Raw genomic sequence first — 21,196 nt, forward strand, 5'->3', positions numbered from 1 at the left:
TCTCCACCCAGTGCCCTGGGAGGCGAGCGAGGGTGAGACAGACCGCCGAAAGAAAGGCAGGGACTGCATGATGTCTGTCTGCCATCTGCTGAGGATTCAGCTGTATGGAAACGACTCGTGGGAGGCTGCTGTGTTCATCGGCGATTGACTGAGGTCATCAACAGGTTCAACCTGCGTAAAACCATGGAGCCTCTGTAATTACTCACCTCACGGCTCAACACCGTCACCCAACATCCCAATTTGGCCTTACCTGGTGAAAAGCCAGCTGGAGTATACCATAGATCTTTCGTCTTGGGCCATCAACCTTGCCGAGGCTGCGTGCGCAAGCGTGCCAGAAGAAAGGACACGCCGCCATCTTGCCATGCATTGACCTCGGCTTGTCACGAGCCACATTCATGCCTTCAACACTTCCTCTCATCCATGAAGCATCACCAAGTACTCTGTGTCTTGTCTGCATGTTGTCTGGGGTTCCCTTTGAAACCCATAGCTTCATGGCTTCACCCACACCCTGCCCAGTGCAGTGCAGAGCAGAGCCCCCATCCTCAAGCAAGCCTCCAAGTAGCCGGATTACAGGCACGCACACCACTACGCCTGGTTATAACATTGTCATGAATGCTTTGCTTGTGATGCTGATGCGTCCCCAATAAATCTGGCTGAGTTATAAAAGATTTGCCACCTTGAATTAATTTGTTCTGCACCAAGCAATGATCCAGTCTGTAACAGAGATGTATTTGGCTGTCAAAAGCAGGGTATGATTGACCTCACTGGTCTGAATCCTTAATATCTATTGAATAAAATAAAAGTATTAGCATTGTTTTTGATGGAACGACGAGGAAGTTGAAAGTACGATTGACTAAGATAAATACAATTACAAGAAGAATGTCTCCCTCTTGTGTAGTCGCTGTCCATTACCGTTTGGTTTCTCTCTAACACAATTATCAAAGATAACAAGGTTCTTTGTTTTGATCTCTTATATCTTTGTGTATCACAAAATAGTTGTTTTAAAACCTTGTGAGAGTAGTTGATATTCAAATTGAAAAAGTCAACTTTAATAATTTTTACAAAGGAGCAGGTTTTTGTTTTGTTTTCAAAATGAGTAAAACATTATCTATTTTATTTATACAAAATCTTATGTTGATATTTTCCTGAAAATGAATCATTAATATAACAATCCCCTGAACATTTCTCAAATACATTCAGTGTCTTCTCATCCTCCATGAGGATCTCTAAATTGTTGTGAACATTTTTTAGTTTTGAAAGAATAATGTTACTCAAATGAAAGTACATTAAATCCAATAATTTTATTAACAAAGAGATGAAAGCATCCACAAGACAAAGATGACATTTCCTGGCATTGAAATGTTCTTCGGCAAAATAACTCCAATACATGTCTAAGAAGTGAAAAGCTAATGATGTAATCATGGCAACAGTTGCAGCATTATCAACCAGGTCACTTTGTTCCAGAGCAAGACATTCTTTTTTTTTCAACATTTTGGGTAAAGGGAAACATAACTGACAACCAATTCAACTTCTGTAAAAATTAAATTAATAAAGTACATGGACATTATTACATATGATCACCCCATTCCTGGAGGAGAAAAAAAATGTTACACAAGTTCAAATAACAATGGCAGCCAGTGCTCATTTCAAGTATTCATTTAATTCATGGCAAATCAAAAAGACATGCTCCTCAAAGTCACAAGGTAGATCTTGACAGGTAAACAAGTTTGGGGGCTCATAGCAGCAGTTTGATTCACCAAGTGAGCTATGCACATTAAATGCAGCTGCAATGGCTGCACAAACCCCCACACCATTGAATACATGTTGCAGAGGACTCACCATGTGGACCTTCAGGGCCTCAATTGTGCATTGAAGCAAGTTCACGGTTTTTTTTTTTTTTGCAGAGTAGCAATTTGTGAGTGTGGCTGAGGACCTTCCTCCAGGCCTGCCTGGCACCATATGATGACGACAAGGGTTTGACTTGTCCAACCTTCTCCTTCATGGGTTTTTCTTTTGTCTGTCCAGTTCAGTAAATCATACATTTCATGGTTGAACTGCTCTCAACACTCCAAAACAAACAAAATCAAGGTTAAACATGCCAATCCATAAACATCAGGGGCTCATGTATTTCAACAACACTGGCAGGTTCTTTCAGAAGAATAACTTGCATTATATGTTATATCAATATTTTATCCCTTTTTTTTTCCCATAAATGACATGCTAAAATATACAGAAATCTCAATTGTATTTACATGCAAAACATTCAATACCTGCACCATAACTATGAAAGTTAGCTCTTGTTTTGATTTTGCAGTTACCATTTTAACATTCATATCTGCTAAACAATTCAGTTTCATTCACAAGCAGTTCCTGAGAAACTGCCTTTATTTATTTATTTCCAGCTCACTTAGCACTTCCATACTGATGAAAAAATGGTCAAGTCAGTTTTAGAAATACCTCAACTTGCTTATGTAAACATACAAGAAGTATCACATCATCAGAAGACAGATGACAGGTAATATTTACATTGGCTTGTTGCATCATCGCACTCTTTTCAACAATATAATTCTTGTTTGTCTTTCTACAAATTGTAGAGGTATTTTACTTCAATTAGTTACAATACATGGGACAATTGCTGTTGGTCTCACCACTCTTCCAGTCATTCTGCATTATGGTTATGTAAATACCATGCTGTTTTGCCTTGCAGTTCCTAATTTGTAATGTTGACCAATCTGCCAATCAATTCAATATTATCTTAATTAAATTCTCAGTGACTTTTCCCTGTCCTCAATGCACAGATCAACAAGGTCCATAGGTACAGTGGTTGACAAGTTATTAATAACCAATCATCACTTGTATGATGAAAAGAAACATGATGGTTCATTCAATGAGTTTTTTTTTTTTTTTAAATGAGCTGAGTCTGAAAGTAATTAACAGTTACCATACACAACCTCCATGTTTATGTATTTGACAACCGATCCAGTAAAAAGTGTGAAAATCACATGCATCGCTTGTTCATCATTGAAACATAGGTGTGTGCAAGGTTATGACATCACACTGTCACACTTTGATCTGAGGGCGATAAATAGAAATTTATCCAACATCACAACTCTTCCTGTCATGCATGCCAATTCACTGTCAACATTTAAATTTTATAACTGCAAAATTGTTTCATCATTCTTAACCTAGACTTTTACTACCCCCAGCCACACAATACCAAAGTATTCACTTCTTGTTATAATTTAAAGCAAAGTTGAACATTCTTACATTAATTTCACAGGAGTAATTAAACAAGAGCAGCATGGCTAATATTTTAGTCACAGTAGTCCAGCAGCATAGTCTGATATTTCAGATCAATTGTTCAAATTTCCATAAAAGCACTAAAATTGGTGCAAAAAAATACACAACTTTGAGCAATTGATTTGCTATGCTATGCTGCAGTACTACAGGGTGGAAGTCTTTTTTTCAGGCTCTCAGCACCACATGCAGATCAGATACAATAGTTCCAGGTTGGAACAATCAACTTGCATTCTTAACACAAAATTCAACCTTTCCAATCACATTGCATTGCATTCACAAGTCCATGCAACAATTTCACAGCAAGCAAACTTCCAGTGAGTACAATGAACAAACAAACATTCATAACACTTATCTATTTACCTGGGTCGGAACTCAGTCTCAGCATGACGCTGTTCGATTATATTGCTTGCACACCTCCAGAGACTGGGAGCTGAACACAGCCTTTCTGGACCAGGCCTGCACTCCAAACTTGTCACCAAGAGGAGCCCTCTCTGCACTCCCATCTCCTCTTTTAGTACTCCTCTGGCTCCTCATTTCCCTATAGAACTTTTCTCAGGAAAAGGCAATTTGCAAAGTCTTACACATGTCCCTCTCCATGGCCTGGGGCAGGTTGCCTCAATATACACAATCTCATCACTATTTCCAATCTTTCAAACCAACATCACAAATACAAGGGTATGCACTTCAATAAATGCTGGCCAGCACTGTAATAAAGCAACCACACAGCAAGGTGGGACTCAAACTCCCCATGCAGAGATCCCCGATATCTATTCAGGCCTTTCAATAAAATTAACTGACATACTTTCTTTTGTTCAAAGTACATTGCCCACCGCCCGAGAAAAGACAAACGCTCTCCGCTTCCCATGCTCAAGACTGCCTCCAGGAATTTAGTACATCCAGTTTCAGGCACCAATTGTTGTTAACTGTTTTAACCAACTCGATGTAAATCCTGTGACTCAAATGAAAGCCACAATTAATTCACTGTCCACAACAGAAAGTACATTAAATCAGATAATTTTATTAACATTGTACTATGCAGTTCAAAACACTGAGATGTAAGCATCCACAATGATTGCACTAAACTAAGATTACATTTCCTGGCATTTATATGTTCTTTCATCCATAAGGTTTTTCTAGTTTTGAATGTATTACCAGAAGGAGAGGAGAAACTTTTGTTGGAAATACTTTAATTGATGTTCTTCCAGATATACTAAAAGCCCTTCCACTGAAAGAAATTGAAGAACTCATATTATTCATCTTTATTCAATTTTACATCTTTTGTCTTGATACATTATATTTATGAAGTGAAAAAAGTTGGAGAATAAAATGGTTTTAAGCACAGATTCACCTATGAATTAAACAATTTCCATCAAGAAAGTTTTATTATATATAAATATGGTGAATGCAAACATCGCAATACGTTGTAATCACGAATATAAATGTTATAAAAAAAAAACCACATTCAATCTTTTCAGACAAATATCTCCACTTGACCAAGAAACAAAACATTGTGATATATGAAAAAATTATATTAAACGACTTCAAATGACACAACAATGAAGAAAGGGAAGCTAAATTTTTCATTGAAAACACTGATGGGGCATTTAAAGGACATATAAAAATAAGATCGTTTCACTTTCAAGACCCTGGACCATCTTCAATTATGTGAGTAGAGGATTAATAGGGTTTCCAAGGCATCCATTCAAATGAACAGGGATAAAGGTAAAAACTCAATCAATGCTGGAAAAGCCCAAAACAGGAGACTGATTCCTCCCCCTCCCATACAAACAAGTGTAAAATTGAGACTGATCTCTGCCCCATTGAGCAAATGTTAAACTGAGACTTACTAATTAAAGTACTTCCTTCCTTTTATAATTTCATTCCATTCAAAGAGTGATCCAATGAATATTTGTTCATGTTCTACTCCAGGTAATAAATTAATTTTCCTGTTATATTCACTTATCTCTTCAAGCACAAAAGAAAGGGCTGTTTGGGTGAGTTTCATAAAATGGGGATGTATTTTTAGAAGTCGTGCTGCTTAAAATTAGGAAGTATTAAGTGTCCGTGTCTGATCGTGAAACAACACTAACAGAACAAAGTTCAGTTAAAAACAGCTTTTAAACACAAGTTGCATCAAAATAATTTAAAGCATTTTCATTTTAAAATGAGTCAGACTGCTTGAAAACATCTCCCAAGCTGTCTCACCCAAACAAAGTCATTTCCCATGGGGAAACACATCCTGGAAAAAATTGTTGTGAAATCTCCCATTACATCATCAACTTGCTTATTTAAACCAAGCTGTGTGCTGAGCATGTTTTATTACGACAATCTTACGGATCAATCATTTTCACAAGATGAGGTGAGATTCCCAACGCAATTTATTATTGAAAACAGAATTAAATCACGATACAACCAATAATTATTGTGCGTCTTTTTTTTTCAACAGATGTGGAGAATGAATTATCTGATTTACATGAGTGGATAAAAATGAACAACTTTCTTGGAGATTTATTCGTTTCGAAATCAACTGAATGATACCATTGTCGACTGGAAATAATTGCTCTCACGTAATCTAACATGGAATTAACACTTTGTCTCTTTCTGTTCTTCTTCCACACAACCTTTTATTTGGCAGGTGGTAATTTTTGAATACCTGTTTTTTTATTTTCAGAATTAAAACTGAATCATGCATGAGCTGTGAAAAGAATGAATTTCACAACCTTGAATGGGAAAATGTTGAAATTACATGGGGTGATTCATTTCCAACTTGTTCCAGTTTAAATGACTATCTTCTGGAGGTAAATGTTATATTTATTGTTTTAATCACATCATGCAGTTATCTTAGAACACCATAATTCTTCTTCACTCTTTGTTGTGAACAGAACATGTTGATCAAGTTTCAAAAACAAACCATCAGACTGCTGCAAAAGAAGATTTTGTTCAATTATAAATGCTTTCCTTAAAATTATCTGATTTTGAATTCCAAGAAAACAATAAAGGGGGTGGGGGGGGTAGGTACACTCCTCCAACAACCCACCACCAACCTCCACTCTCCTCTCCAGGTGGGTGGGTGGAGGTTGTTTATAGGCAATATTGGTGGAGCAATTTTTAAAATTAACTCATCACTAATTATGCACATATGATGAATGTGGTTTAATGTGGGCAGAGTCAAAAAATTAAATCAATTTTCATCTTTTATAATTCCTGTGAATAAAATAAACCTAAAATCTCTTCCCCCTTTAAATCATATACCTTCTTAGTCCAAAGAACTGTATCTATCACATCAATGATTTCAAAAAGCTCATTTGTCCATCGTTTCATGTAACCTTTTTCAAAATGAGATTTCCACCTATGTATTCTTACGATATCACCAACTTTGAACTTAGGCTTTCTGACATTAATCTCTTTTTCATATTCTAATTTTGTAAATGTTTCTGATGGTTTGGTATTTGTTGACATGCAAGCCGTATGATTATACTTGTCTACAATATCCTGAATAAAAGATGACCATTGTTGAGAACAGAGTTGAGTGAATTTTTTTTTTTTAATATATATAGTCTCTCTTTTAAAGTGCGATAAAAACACTCAATAACAACCACTTTTCCTTCATTAAAGGCGCTGTATAAGGTAATGCTGTTATTTTTTTTTAGAAAATTCATAAATGCCTCGTTATAAAACTGTACCCTCATCAGTCCTCAGTTTTCTTTTGCTTTTACTAAATATCTGTTGAAAGGCTAACATAAAAGAGTATTACCTGTTTTGTTTTTGATTTATAAATAATATAACCAAGCAATAACAAAACCAAAGAGTGGAGATATAATCAGCCTTTGAATTTAAATGGGAAACAAAGAATGTGAGAAATATCAAATAAGTCTTAGTGAAGAAATAAGTTAGAGGATGTAAAGAAAAAAAAATTAATATCCTTGAATGGACTGAAAACTTATGGTTATCAACTGAACAATGGAAAAAATTTACTGCAATCTCAAAATATGCAGCTCAGGAGGTGGTCAAACAAGAGCATTGAGAGAAGTTTATCATTTCTACTCAACAAAGACATTGGAACCAAGTTCTAAAATAACCTTAGTGATGAATGCAATAAGAAAATTAATTTATTCCCAAAAGTAGAGCATGAACAAATATTCATTGGATCACTCTGAATGGAATGAAAATATTGTTGCGGTGCTGGTGTCAGCCACCAACCGACCGCTCTGAATGGAGCCGCAAGTCAAGTCGGCCTGACTGATCGCCCGGAATATAGATCACCGCCCGGATAAATCCGAGTCGACGGGTCCTTGTACAAGAACCAAAATACGCCAATGGGCAGATCACGTGGGGGTAGGGTTGATTGCCAATCTTCAATGCCTCCAAGCCTAACTGCTCCCTATAAACGCAAAGGGTTGCCCTCTCTGGCATTGCCCCCACCCCCCTCCGATGCCCACATGGCATGTTGATGCCCCGGGTCACTTTCAGAGGGTCGCCCGTGCCCATGACACTGCCCCCATGGCATTCTGGCACTACGGGTCCCATTTCCGACGGGTCGCCTGTGCCCACAACTCTATCCCGGCCCCTTGGCCAACTCTGGCCCACGAGTCCGGTGCCTGGGATGCCCACAAAACAAAACTCACCTTTCCACAGCCACGCTCCCAACCGGTCCATGAACTCTTGCACCCCTCTAAACGGGTTTCCTGCCTTCTCTCAACAACAACAACAACAACAACAAAACGACCTCCTTTTAGCAAGTTGAACTACCCACTAACTAACATTAAAGTGACCCCAGGGTCTCTTGGGTGGGAATCACTCCTCCCCCCCCCCCAATCAGTCATCGCACCATGCATACTACATTCGCTCCACTCACACACTTGGGCCCACTGTCCCACACTTTCTATTTCACACCAACACTCTATACTGCCATCCTTCCCAACTCGTGCTCCCTTGTCGTCCCTTAAACTACTGCACATCCTTTTAACTCCATGTAGCTAAGCAACGTCTGTCCATGTCTCCGAAATAAATAAAAAAATTCCCATTTTCTAAATCTGAACTAAAATCCCTCCAACTAATCCATTCCACAGGCTCCATGAAGAACAAGCCATGTCCCCATGAAGCCGAAGGTCTAACGAAGCAAACCCATCCCCCTAACTAGTTCTTCCTGTGCCCAAACAATGGGGTCTTCCACCCCTTGCCTGGGAATCCTGTTCAACCGAAGCGAAGCTTGCTTTTCTCAACTTTTTTTTTCCATAATGCACACCACCAGTGCAGCAGTTCGCAACCTGCACACCAGCATGGCAATTCACAGCCACGCTCTTTTCCCATGACATCATGGCCGCTGTTCACACACCTTGTCCCTTTTCGGACGGTACCATCCGGCAGGGATTTGATCCCCTCCTGCCGGATTCCAACCACACGTGCAGCCATGACGTCACTCTGTGCATCTCAAAGCAAGCCCCACGTTTCAAGGGGTTCCCCACGCGAACACATGTGCTCTGCTCGTCAGAGCTTTACAAACACGCTCGCGTGGAGAACCCATCCGGTCAAAATTCATATCCAGCCTTCCTTCGGTCTGTCCGTGGGATCGGCTAACGTGCACAGTGTGAGTTTCCAGACCAGATTTTACTCGCGCAGACGCGCACGCGGCGGTCTCGTGCGAAGCACAGCCCAAACCTCGCACTCGCTGCCGTGTAAAGCCGGCACGGTTCCCAAAACAGCTACGGCCGCTACTCGGTCTTTGTCGCACTCTCACGTGCCCCGATGCTCACACACTCCACCATAACACTCAGACACGCGGTTGTGCCCTCTTGCATACCAACCACCATTTCTCTTTCATACCGCAACCTCACACACAGCGCTTCTCCCTTACACCTTTTCACTCACGCATAGTGCTTCTTCCATACACGGGGAATCGCTTTCACACACAACACTTACACACAGAGTTTCACTCACACAATGCATGTTTTCCAGCACGCATTTCCCCACATTCGTAACCACACACGCTGGGGATTTGCACTACCTCAAGTGCACCCATTCACAGCACTCTCTCCCTCTACCTCGCAAGACTCGACCAGACTCTCATCACGATCCACCTCAAGGGGGCACAGTCCCTCCCCTCGTTCCTGAAGGAGGCTATCCTGCTGCTTGCATCGGGTCCCAACACATTCCTCAAGCTCACCTCCATTGTCCTCCACTACCCCTACCTGTGTGTGCTCGTCAATTACCTGTAGTTTCTCCTCCACTTGTTTTACCTCAGTCACCTCTTTTATCATTTCCCTTTCTTCCTGGCTCCATTTTCCTTCCCATTTGAGTCGTTCTTCCTCTGAGCCACTTTAGTTGTTCATTATCTTTTCCATCTCTGTGGACTCCATCTTTGCTCTCTCTCCTCAAGTTGATTAATTTCAAATTCATATCGTTTTTGTTTTCTACCCCACAGTCTCATGTTCTTCATTCTCCAATCTCATCATTTCTTTCAATTGGTTGATGTCCTTTTCCTGTTTCGTTCGTTGTTCTTTCATTAACTCTGCGTACTTCAACCTTGCTTTCATTTTCGGTTATTCTTGTCTTTCCTTTTGGTCTTCCTTCTCCAATCTCATTGTTTCCCTCATTACTCTTTCTTGCATCTCATTCTTTAATCTTGTTTCTAACTGTTCGATCTGCTTTGTGGTTCCTTAACATTTCACTCTCCATTCTCTTTCTTTCCTCTCTCAACATCCTCAGATCGTTTTGTAATTCCCTCTCTCTGCTTTGGTGTTTCCGTAGCTCAGAAGCTTTTTTTTCTAATTCCTCTCACACTCCAACCTTGCTTTGGCTTCTAACTGTTCGGTCTGCAGTGTGGTTCCTTAACGTTTCATTCTCGGTTCTCATTCTTTCCTCTCTCAACATCCTCAGCTCGTTTTGTAATCCCGTCTCTTTGTTTTGGTGTTTCTGTAACTCAGAAGCTTTTTTTATCTAATTCAGTCCTCATCTCCACACCTCTCACATTCTTCCTTCCTCATTTCATCCATTCTCTTGCTCATATCCTTTAGTTGGTTAATTTCCAATTTGTGTTCCTTTTGTTTCTTTTTCCACTGTCTCTCTCATTCTGCAATCTCATCATTTTCTTCACTTTATTGATCTCTATTTCCTGCAATTTCTTACCGAATTCCAGCCATTCCTGTTCTCTTTTTATCTTCTCTTCCAGGCTCTCTTTTCTGATTGCCTGTTCTTACCTCTTCCTTCAGTTGTCTCGATTCCACATCGTGTTCCCGTTTTTTTCCCTTTCCAGCTTTGTTTTCCATTCTTCTTCCAAGTTCTCTCCATCCCAGGAATTACTAATTTGCTCTTCCACTATTCTTTCATTCAGTTTGCTCTTCTCTTTTTCCAATTCATGGGGACTTAACTCCACTTTCCTCATTTCTTCCATTAGTTGGTCAATTTTCGATTCATGTTCTTTTTGTTTCCGATCCGCTTCTTCCAAGTTCTCCCTCATTTCTTCCTGTAGTTTTTCGAACTATCTTGACTTCCCCAACAATTCTTCCGTCCTTTCCTCCAGATGTTCCTGTCCTCTTTTTATCTTCAGTTCAAGGCTCTCTGTCCTGATTGCCTGATCTTACCTCTTCCTTCAGATGTTTAAATTCCAAATAGTGTTCACATTTCCCTTTTTCCAGCTTTGTTCCCCATTCTTCCTCCAAGTTCTTCCCATCTCAAGAATTACTAATTTGCTCCTCCTCCTCCTTTCTCTCATTCAGTTCGCTCGCCTTTTGTAACAAAAACCCACGCAACCGATCTACTTCCATAGTTTCCCTATGCAGTTCCTCGACTGGGCTGGCCAATTCCTCCTCCAGCCCCAAAACTCGCTCCTGTGCCTCGTCCAATTGTTGTGACTCCCCATGAACACAATCGTCCTGTGCCTCGTCCAATTGTTGTGACTCCCCATGAACACAATCGTCCTGAACCTCGTCTGCACGCCGCCATATTTCGTCCAATTTAATGGCAAACGAATGCAATTCCTCGACATATTTATCACCACACTTTCGCTGCCCCAAGGCATACGACACTCGTTCATGAAGTTCACCCATGTACGCGTTATCGCCATGCCCCCGTGGGCGGAAGCGCTTCCGCCGTGCGGTTCGTAGCGCTATTAATAGTGGCCCGCTGACGCCTCGTGCCACGCTGAGGTGCGGCCGCGCCACCATTTTAAGACTGAGTTTTTGGTTGCCGGTAAAGTTCCTGCACAGGCCGCTCCCACTGACGACAATCCGTGGTGCGATTATAATAAAACGAACCATTCCAGGTCATGGATTCTATTAACTCTACATCCACCTCACTACCCACACCTGGCTCAGCTCGCCTTGGCTGGACATTTTGCGTGCTGGGAATAAAATTATAACGCTCGTAATTTGGAGACACGGGGGAGTGGGGGTTGCTCCGTATACCCCTGATCAGACTCCATGAATTTTGCTACGGAGGGGGCCAAATCGCACTCCTGAACACCAAATGTTACGGTGCCGGGGTCCCGGCCGCTCTGAACGGAGCCGCAATTCGAGTCGGCCCGACTGATCGCCCGGAATATAGATCGCCGCCGGGATAAGTCAGAGTCGACGGGTCCTTGTACAAGAACCAAAATACGCCAATGGGCAGATCACATGGAGTAGGGTCGATTGCCAATCTACAATGTACCTAAATACCCACGTGATCCAACTACCGGGGTATTCCACCCTCGACGGAACAAATCGCCGAGAACCGTCGGTCCAAATGTCCCCCTTTTATGGCAAACCAACGGCTCTTTCACTCCCAACACACAAAATGCTCAGTCGATGAAAGAATCTACGCAACGAGCTGAAAACATTTAACAATTGGGGTATTTATTAATAATAATGGGGAACGAGGGAAGCACGAAAGAGCAGAACTATACCGACTTTACGAAATGCAATGCAAACATTTACAGCACACAAAGCACTTTACAATTTCCTACTTATTAGACGGGCCCACGGACACACGCACACACACAGACAGACACACCCAAGTAATGGTGGCTGAGGCATTCAATTACGAGCTCCAGCTCGGAGGACAGGTGAGCTGAAACCCAGAGCCTATCTCGAACCTCTCCACCTCATGTGATCTTCAAGTTGTTCGGACCCGGGCTCCAACGAGGGCGAGCTGGATCCAATCGCTGTGAGCCGCGATCCTTCCCGAGCTCCCGAGACTCCTCCTGCACTTCTCATCACGTGCTGGTGAGACGAGGCGCCAATCCTTCCCATCGATGCGTCGCTTCCCCGAGGAACCACCTCCAAGAAGAGGTCGATGAGTCGCACCAAGCCAGGAACCAAAATGGACAACAAAGCTCCACAAACCAAGAAGAATAAGCCACCATTCGCAGCTCGAGCCGAGCAGCCGGCTCATCTTTCTTCCAAAACAAAGCAGCTCTCCAAAAAGCTCTCCCGAGCCAAGCAGGACCCAAAGCTCTGCTGAACAACTCCTCTGCAGAAGCAAAAAGCTTCCGAAGGCCTCAACCCTAACCCAAACCAAACAGGACCCGAAGGTCTGCTGAGCGACTACTCTGCCGAAGCAAAAAGCTTACTACTACTCAAGAACAAACAAAGGATCTCATCCTTCTCCACCCCCGCCGTAACTCATGTCCTCGTGATCCATCCCCCACTCAACCACGGGTGGGAGGGAGTTGACGTCACGGCAGGGTTCTTCTTCCTCTTCACAGAAGAGGGGGAGGGACGTCTCCATTGTTCGCTCCCCAACTATGAAATCGATCCGCAGCGCATCAAATCGATTTCTGAACATTTAAACAATGGAAGGTGAGCTATCTAGGAACATGCACTTATCGACACAGCTGACTTAAGAAACCTGAATGTTGTGTGCAATCGAATTCCCAAATTCATTACAATATAAAAGGAAAAAAAGTGCTTTAATCAGCAAGTCTCAATTTATCATTTGACCTTTTAGGCCTTGAGACAGTCTCAATTTTACATTTGTTTGTATGGGATGGGGAGGAATCAGTCTCCTGTTTTGGGTTTTTCCCCTTTTCCCCATTCATTTGAATGGATGTCTTAGAAACCCCATTTATCCTCCACTGATATAGTTTCAATACTTTGTTTACCCACAAAAACACATTAAGTGAAATGAAAACTTTTAAGTTTTATATGGGAGTAAAATTGAATATGGTAAGACAAGATGAAACGACTCCTTATGAGGACAAACCCTCACTTTATCTCATCATTTCAGGATTTTGTAAGATGTGATGTGTGCAATGAACTCCAGACCCAAGAACAAGATGTTGATAACACTGTAGTAGGTCGCGGATTTACCATTACAAAAATAATCTTTTTGGATACATACATCTTAAAATCAGATCCTCTTCAAGCTTCTTATATTGATTTACCAAAAGAGATAAAACTCAAGAAAGCAGTTGTTAATATTCAAAACAAAGATAATAAATGTTTTCTATGGTCTGTTCTTGCTCACTTACATCCTCCACAATGGAATCCTGAAAGGGTTGAACATTATAAGAAATACGAGAATACATTAAATGTTAAAGATTTAAAGTTTCCAATGTCATTGAGAGATATTCCGAAATTTGAGAAAATGAATAATCTATCTATCTGTTAATGCATATGGATTAATGGATACCAACAAAGTTCAGATATTAAAAATTTCAAACTATAAAAATGATGAAGCACACATTGACCTTCTCCCACTTTACTTCTAAGGATGGTGCTCGACTTCCCTGCTTTCCTTCCTGAAAGTCCCTGTAATGTCCATCTTCTATTCCCCATCCCTCTCCCTTCCACAGATCTCCGAATGTCTGTCCCCCCCACCGTTTTGTCCTTCCCACTCCCTCCCCTCTTGTCTCATGCCTCCCTTGATGTGCATTGTGTGTTAGCTCTCACACAAGCCTCGACAAAGTATACAAAAGGAAAAATCACATTATGCTTTCATCAAAAATTTCACAAGATTAACCAAATCACAACTTTCCAAGAGAAAATGTAAGAAGTATCCTTGTAAGAGATGTCACAACTCCTTTCACACAAAAGAACGATTAAATCAACATTCAAAATATTGCAGTGATCATAACCATAATCAATTGACCAAAAGCAGGTTCAAACATATCATTCAAAGATTTTTAACAAATCTATCAAACATCCATTTGTGATATATGCTGATTTTGAAAGAATCCTTGAAAAGATGGATACCGTTTCTCCAAATCCAAATAAATATCAAAAACATACTCCTTGTGATGTCTGTTTTTATATGAAATCATCTGTTGGTGATGAATACAAGAATTTAGAACTTTCTCAAAGAGAAGATACCTCAGAGGAGTTTGTTAGACAATTGGAAAAAGACTAAGACAGAGAGAAATAATGGTTAAAAACTATAAACCAATGTCATTAACAAAGGGAGAGAAAAAGGAATTTATAAAGAACAGTGTCTGTCATATTTGCGAGGAGAAAATTGAGGGAGACATCAAGGTTCGGGATCACCGTCATCTTACTGATAAATAAAGAGGTCCAGCTCATTCCCGTTGGAATCTTAATTACAAGCTTCCAAACTTTATTCCTGTCTTTCTTCACAACGCTCACTACGACACACATCTATTTATAAATGAACTTTCAAAGACATCTGGAGATATTTCTGCCATTCTTAACAGTTCAAAAATACATCTCATTCACAACAACAATTCATACATCCCCATAACCCATATCAGATTTCTTGACACATGCAAGTTCATTATCTAACTTAGCATCAAATATTAAAAACTTACCGAATCTCAAGTCACATTTCTCAAATCAAGAAGAGACTGATCTCTTATCATAGAAGGGAATATTTCTGTATGACAATATGGATTAATTTGAGAAGTTTGAAGAAACACAACTTCCTTCAAGGGAAAGTTTCCATGGCAAGTTGAATAAAACTCATATTTCCAATAGAGATTATACACAAGTGAAAAAGGTTTAGGAGAAGTTTAATATAAAGAATCTTGGAGAATATCATGATTTGTGTCTTAAAACTGATGTATTATTACTGGGTGATGCGTTTGAAACTTTTTGACCAGTCTGTCAGAGTAAAAATTCTTATGGATTAGACCCCGTTCACTATTACACAGCCCCGGGTTTGGCTTGGAGTGCTGTGTTAAAAATGACAAAACAGAATTTGGAATTAATCAGTGATATAGAAGGCTAAAAAGAGGAGGAATATCTCAAGCATGTTCCAAGAGATATGCTAAAGCAAATAACAAATGTCTTCCTCATTATAATAAGAATGAGGACAAATCTTACCTGATGTATTATGATGCGAACAATTTGTGTGGGTGTGCCATGTCTCAATCTTTACCTTATGGAAAACTTAAATGGGTTAAAGAAAAACATTATGAAAACATTTTACAGGACATTATCTCCTCTCAAAAAAGAATTGGATGAAGCTGAAGTTGGATATTATTTTGAGGTCGATTTAAAATATCCAGAAGAACTTCATTACAAACATAAAGACCTACCCTATGCCTCCGATAAAGAAAGTCCAAGAAAAGAATGGTTCAGTGATTACCAACAGTCATTTAATATAACGGGTAAATCTTCAGAAAAACTGCTGACTGCATAAAATGATAAAGAAAGTTATATTTTGCATCAAAGGAACTTGAGAGCGAGAAAAATCAATTATCGAATTTTGAAATTTAAACAAAGTCGTTGATTAAAGTAGTATATTGATTTTAATACAAAAAAAAGGAGAACAGAAGCAAAAACTGATTTTGAGGACTTTTATAAATTAATGAATAATGCTGTATTTGGAAAGATGATGGAAAATGTTCAGAATCGACAAAACACAAGACTTGCCACATCTTGGAAACAGCCTTCAAAGTTAATTAACAGACCAAGTTTTGAGTGAGCGGATGTGTTTTCAGAGAACTTTTGTGCTATTCATTTGAAAAAAAGTATCGAGTATTGAAATGGATAAACCCATTTTTATAGGAACATCAATTCTTGACCTGTCAGTCGTTAATGTATGACTATTACTATAATAATTTAAAATCAAAGTACAAGGATAATGTGTCATTGTTGTGTATGGATCCAGATAGTTTTATATTCAAAATTAAGACAAGTGATGTATGTGAGGATATGATTGATACAAGTAGTGAAAAGTCTGATAGTATGTTGTTTTCATGAAAGAATAAAAAGGTTATTGGTAAGTTTAAGGATGAGTTGGGTGGAAAGGTCATGAGTGAATTTGTGGGTTTGAGATCAAAGTCTTGTGCTTTTACGTATATTGATAACACTGAACAACAAAATTTTTTTACTGGAGATGTGTAAAGTGATTTAGACTAATTTGGGTACGCTGATTTCAAAAATCATAACCGTTTTGCTGTATCACGTCAGGATTTTCAGGAACAGAAATATTCCCATTGCCTAGAAGTCAGGATTTCAATGAAATTTACAAAAATTCATTTATTCATTTATTTCATCATGAATGCTTCAAAATTATAGAAATTACAGAAAAACTCCACTAGAATGTAATTAAAAATGCTTTAGGCATTTGGCTTTGCGTTTGTGCTGCTCTGTGTCAGTTTCACGATGCAGGAACCAGCAGAAATCGCCCATCATGTTCGGGTTGTGCCGCCCTTTGTAACGCGTCTCCATGAGTGAAATCTCTTGGTGGAATCGCTCGCCGTGCTCGTCCGAGACTGCTCCCAAGTTGTCAGGGAAGAAGTTCAGGTGCTGGTGTAGGAAATGGATTTTCAGGGACATCCTGGAGCCAAGTTTCCTGAAGGACTCCAGCAGCTGCTGCACTATTTCTTCATAGTTGTCCGCGCTCTCGTTCCCCAAGAAGTTGTCCGTCACAGCTTTGAAGCTCCTCCACGCTGCCAGCTCTTTGGGGTTTAGAGTTGTCGGAAAAGTTTCGTCCTTCATAATCTGTCGGATTTGCGGTCCAACAAAGACACCAGCCTTGATCTTGGCCTCCGACAAGGTGTTGCCAAACTTTTCCTTGAGGCCCATATAAAAACCCACGCCCATTCAGATGCATTGCCCGTACAAAACTTTTCATCAAGCCGAGCTTTATGTGGAGTGGTGGAAGGAAAACTTGGCTGGGTCGACAAGGGCGACATGCTTCACGTTGTGTCGACCAGGTACATGCTCTTTTCGCTCTTCCCAATCTTTCTTCGTCCAGTGATTCTTGTCGTCTCTGCTATCCCAGAGACAAAGGAAGCACATGTATTTCGTGTAGCCTGACTGCAGCCCTAACAACAGCGCCACCACTTTCAAGTCTCCGCAGATGTGCCAGTTGAAGTCATTGTACTTGATGGAATCAAGCAGCTGCCGCATAGTCTCATAGGTCTCTGTCATGCCGAACGCGTGAGCCAGTGTGGAGCAAAACAGCCTTCAAGCTGTTCTTCCCCGAGTCGATGAAGAGGCGCCAGTCTGCAGGATCGTGATCACACCCAAGTTCTTTCAACAGACCGTTGATGTCACTGCAGAATGTCATCGTGTCTTCCATCTCAAAGAACTCAGCCATGTCTCTGTGACGTGCTCTGAACAAGGATATCTTGGTGTTAGGTTCAAGTAGATTCCACTGCTGCAGCGTTGATCCAAGCAGCTCTGCCTTCGCCTTTGACAGCGAGAGATCTCTTACATGATCATTTAAGTCTCCCTGGTTCAGAAGGTGTGATTCTTGAGTGTCGGGTTCAAAAGGTTCATCATCACCATCCTCTTCACCACTGCTTACAGCTATGTTCTGATCAGCTGGAGGTGTTGGAACGGGGTTCTCGTCATCATGAGGCACAGGTTTACGAGCAGAGACGCAGTCAGCGTACTTGATGTGACCTTTATTCTTCTTGTTGAAGCCGGCGATGCTTGTGCAGCAGAAATAACAATCATCATGATGATTCTGCGGCTCACGCCATATCATGGGCACCGCAAATGGCATGCTCGCGCGCTTGCCCACCAACCACTGAGTCAAGGTTGTGTGACAGCTTGTGCAGCAGATGCGTGGTGCCCAGCTCTGTTCTTGGTCCCCCACCTTACACCCGAAGTAGTGAAAGTAGGCGGCCTTCATTTTCACTGCTGTAGATATACTTCGCTGTTGATCTTTTTTGGTATACCGACCACAGACATAACAGAAGTTGTCAGGATGATTGTTACAGGAACGCCTACTCATCTTTATCTGAAAGAAAGAAATATAACAAGTTAACAACAATTGTACGAAATAGACATGTTAAAGACATATGTAAATTTCATTGAAATCCTGACTTCGAGGCAATGGGAATATTTCTGTTCCTGAAAATCCTGACGTGATACAGCAAAACGGTTATGATTTTTGAAATCAGCGTACCCAAATTAGTCTTAATCACTTTACACATCTCCAGTAAAAAAAATTTTGAAATTTGTTGTTCAGTGTAATAACATTGAAAGGTGTGATAAGAAGCGAAAGGGAATAAAAGAAAACAATAAACTTTAAACATGATTACAATTGTTTAACCTTGAAGAAGGAAGGAAGAGTACAGAAAAATGAATACAACAAGAAGTTATAAACATCAATTATATACAAAAGAGATGTTTTAAAGAATGGAATCAATAGTCTCCCTTATGATTATAAGTGTTAAGATACAAGGTTGGGAATTTTTACTGATATATAAATGATGTTTTTTCCCCTGCTTTTCTTGAGGCAATGTTTTATGGTCGATGCCCTTCATGACACCAACCCTGGTCACCTCTTCCGAGACACACAGACACACACCTATTCTAACTGGGGCATACACCAGGACCAGGACACTGGTACTCATTTCGCCAACCTCAGAAGGAAGACAGGCCGAGTCATTCAGCAGCCAACGGGGATCGAACTCAGAACCTTTGGATCCCAAGCCAGCCACCCGAACCACTACGCCAACACCAGGCTTGATTTATAAACGATAGAATCAAGCAATAACCAAGCCAAAGAGTGGAGATGTAATCAGCCTTGCTATTTAAATGGGAAACATAAAAAATGTGAGAAATATCAAAGAAGTCTTCTTGAAGAAATAATGGGGATAAAAGTAGATAAAAAAACAAATTAGTTGGAGGATGCAAATTAAAAAAATTAATATCCTTGAATGGACTGAAAACTTTGATGGTTCACAATTGAACAGTGGAAAAACAATTTACTGCAAATCTCAAAATGACCTGTGGCTCAGGAGGTGGTCAAACAAGAGCATTGAGAGACATTTATCATTTCATCTCTGCTCAACAAAGACACATGAACCAAGTTCCAAAGTAATCTTCGTGAATATACTTTATGGTGATGAATGTAATCGGAAAATTAATTTATTGGTTCGCTCTTTGAATGGAATGAAAATATAAAAGGAAAAGGAAAGAAGTGTTTTAATCAGCAAGTCTCAATTTTACATTTGCTTGTATGGGAGAGGGAGGAAATCACTCTCCTATTTTACATTTGCTTGTATGGGAGGAGGAGAAAATCAGTCTCCTATTTTTGGCAGAGTGTCAGAAAGTTTTCCCCTTTTTCCCCATTTATCCTCGACTCAGGAGATATGTGGAAGCACAATTAACAAAACAAATACACGATTTCGGGAATAGGGAATCATATTATGGTGAAGAAATAGTTTGTATGACAAAGGAAGGAAGGAAATTGGATAATTATACAAAGTCGAGGAATTCAAACCGATTTAACAACAGGAAGATGAGGTGGTATTGTTGCGGATTTGGAAGCTTACTGCACACAACAGCCAGGTCCTATAGATCAGCTATATCGGTAAGTTTATGTTTCTGGTTAGGGTCCCGTCCTATGTTTAATTGTACGTGCTCTGAGTTATTTAACAGTTAGGATTTTTACATTTTAAACTTCACAACGACGACACCTGCCTTCGCTTCCTTCCACCATCATCATCCACCGGCACCATTGCACACGTGCGTGTTGGCACCTACGTGGGCAGGATCCAGTGTGCTTGGCAGGTTTTCTCTGGACGTTGGTGTGCTGACTTCGCCCCAAATATGGGCACAAGCATTGTGCTCTGGCTTGGCTCCAAATATGGGCGTATAGCGTTCTCCTGCCAAATGAGGGAGTGGGATAAGAGAGGCGCGTGTGGGCGAAACTAGAGTTGAGAGTGGATGTTGAGAATTGTCATTCATATTCATATATATATATATATATATATATATATATATATATATATATATATATATATATATATATATATATATATATATATATATATTACTGATATTAAAAAACCCACAAATAGAGATTTGATTAAAATATTAAATAAAAATTAACTTGAGGTGATGAAATATAAAACATCAACAAATCATATTGGTTTCCTATTATGAGAAAAATAATTGTGGATTCAAGAGTTGCGAAGAATCCAGATGAATACATGTACGATATTCTCTGGGGTGAAAGTGGTTCAAGGAGAGTAAGGATAAGGAAGGAGTTGAAGAAACTGAGACAAGAGAGAAGGAGGAGAGGGAGAAGAGAGAATAAATAAATATAAAAATATGGAAACCAGTGAGATCAGAAAAAGATTGGGGGAATTACACAAAATAAAAAATCTCAACGCACCGAGGAGGAAAACAAAGAATTGGCAAGTGTATTAGAAATATATGCGTTAAGACTATTAACATCGATTTCAGGGAGAAGATTTAAACGAGAAAGAAGAAGATTATATTGGTGTAATTTGCTTTGATTCAAGTTTTACATTTTTTTTTTCTTAAATAAATGGAGGCGAGAGTGAAGACATTTCTTCGGATTCTTTATATTTTAAAAATTAAAATTAAAATGTGCATGTTGGAAACGAAAAAAGGTTTTCGCACTCTGCAGGAATTTTTCGCATAAATAAATGAGTTATCGTCTCAAATGGAAAAGGAAAACTGATATGCAAAATATCTCATATTTCAAAAGTAAAAATAACAGGGTTATACAAAAAGTTATATATTCAGTG

At 39.9% G+C, this 21,196-nt stretch overlaps 1 protein-coding gene across 1 annotated transcript; it reads right to left on the bottom strand.

Moving 5' to 3' along the window:
* Positions 1 to 2,023: 2,023 nt before the first annotated feature.
* LOC147029219 (uncharacterized) lies at positions 2,024 to 20,346 on the bottom strand. The gene is made up of 2 exons (XM_085876463.1): positions 3,661 to 20,346; positions 2,024 to 2,066 (listed from the first exon to the last, which is right to left on the bottom strand). The coding sequence occupies exon 1, from the start codon at positions 18,421 to 18,423 to the stop codon at positions 17,596 to 17,598; it is 828 nt and encodes a 275-aa protein (XP_085732589.1). The 5' UTR covers positions 18,424 to 20,346; the 3' UTR covers positions 2,024 to 2,066; positions 3,661 to 17,595.
* Between the last annotated feature and the right edge of the window lie 850 nt (positions 20,347 to 21,196).

Source organism: Eptatretus burgeri, chromosome 4, assembly GCF_056783735.1.
Source record: "Eptatretus burgeri isolate ZD-2024b chromosome 4, Ebu_testis_v1, whole genome shotgun sequence".
NCBI classification, from domain to species: domain Eukaryota; kingdom Metazoa; phylum Chordata; class Myxini; order Myxiniformes; family Myxinidae; genus Eptatretus; species Eptatretus burgeri.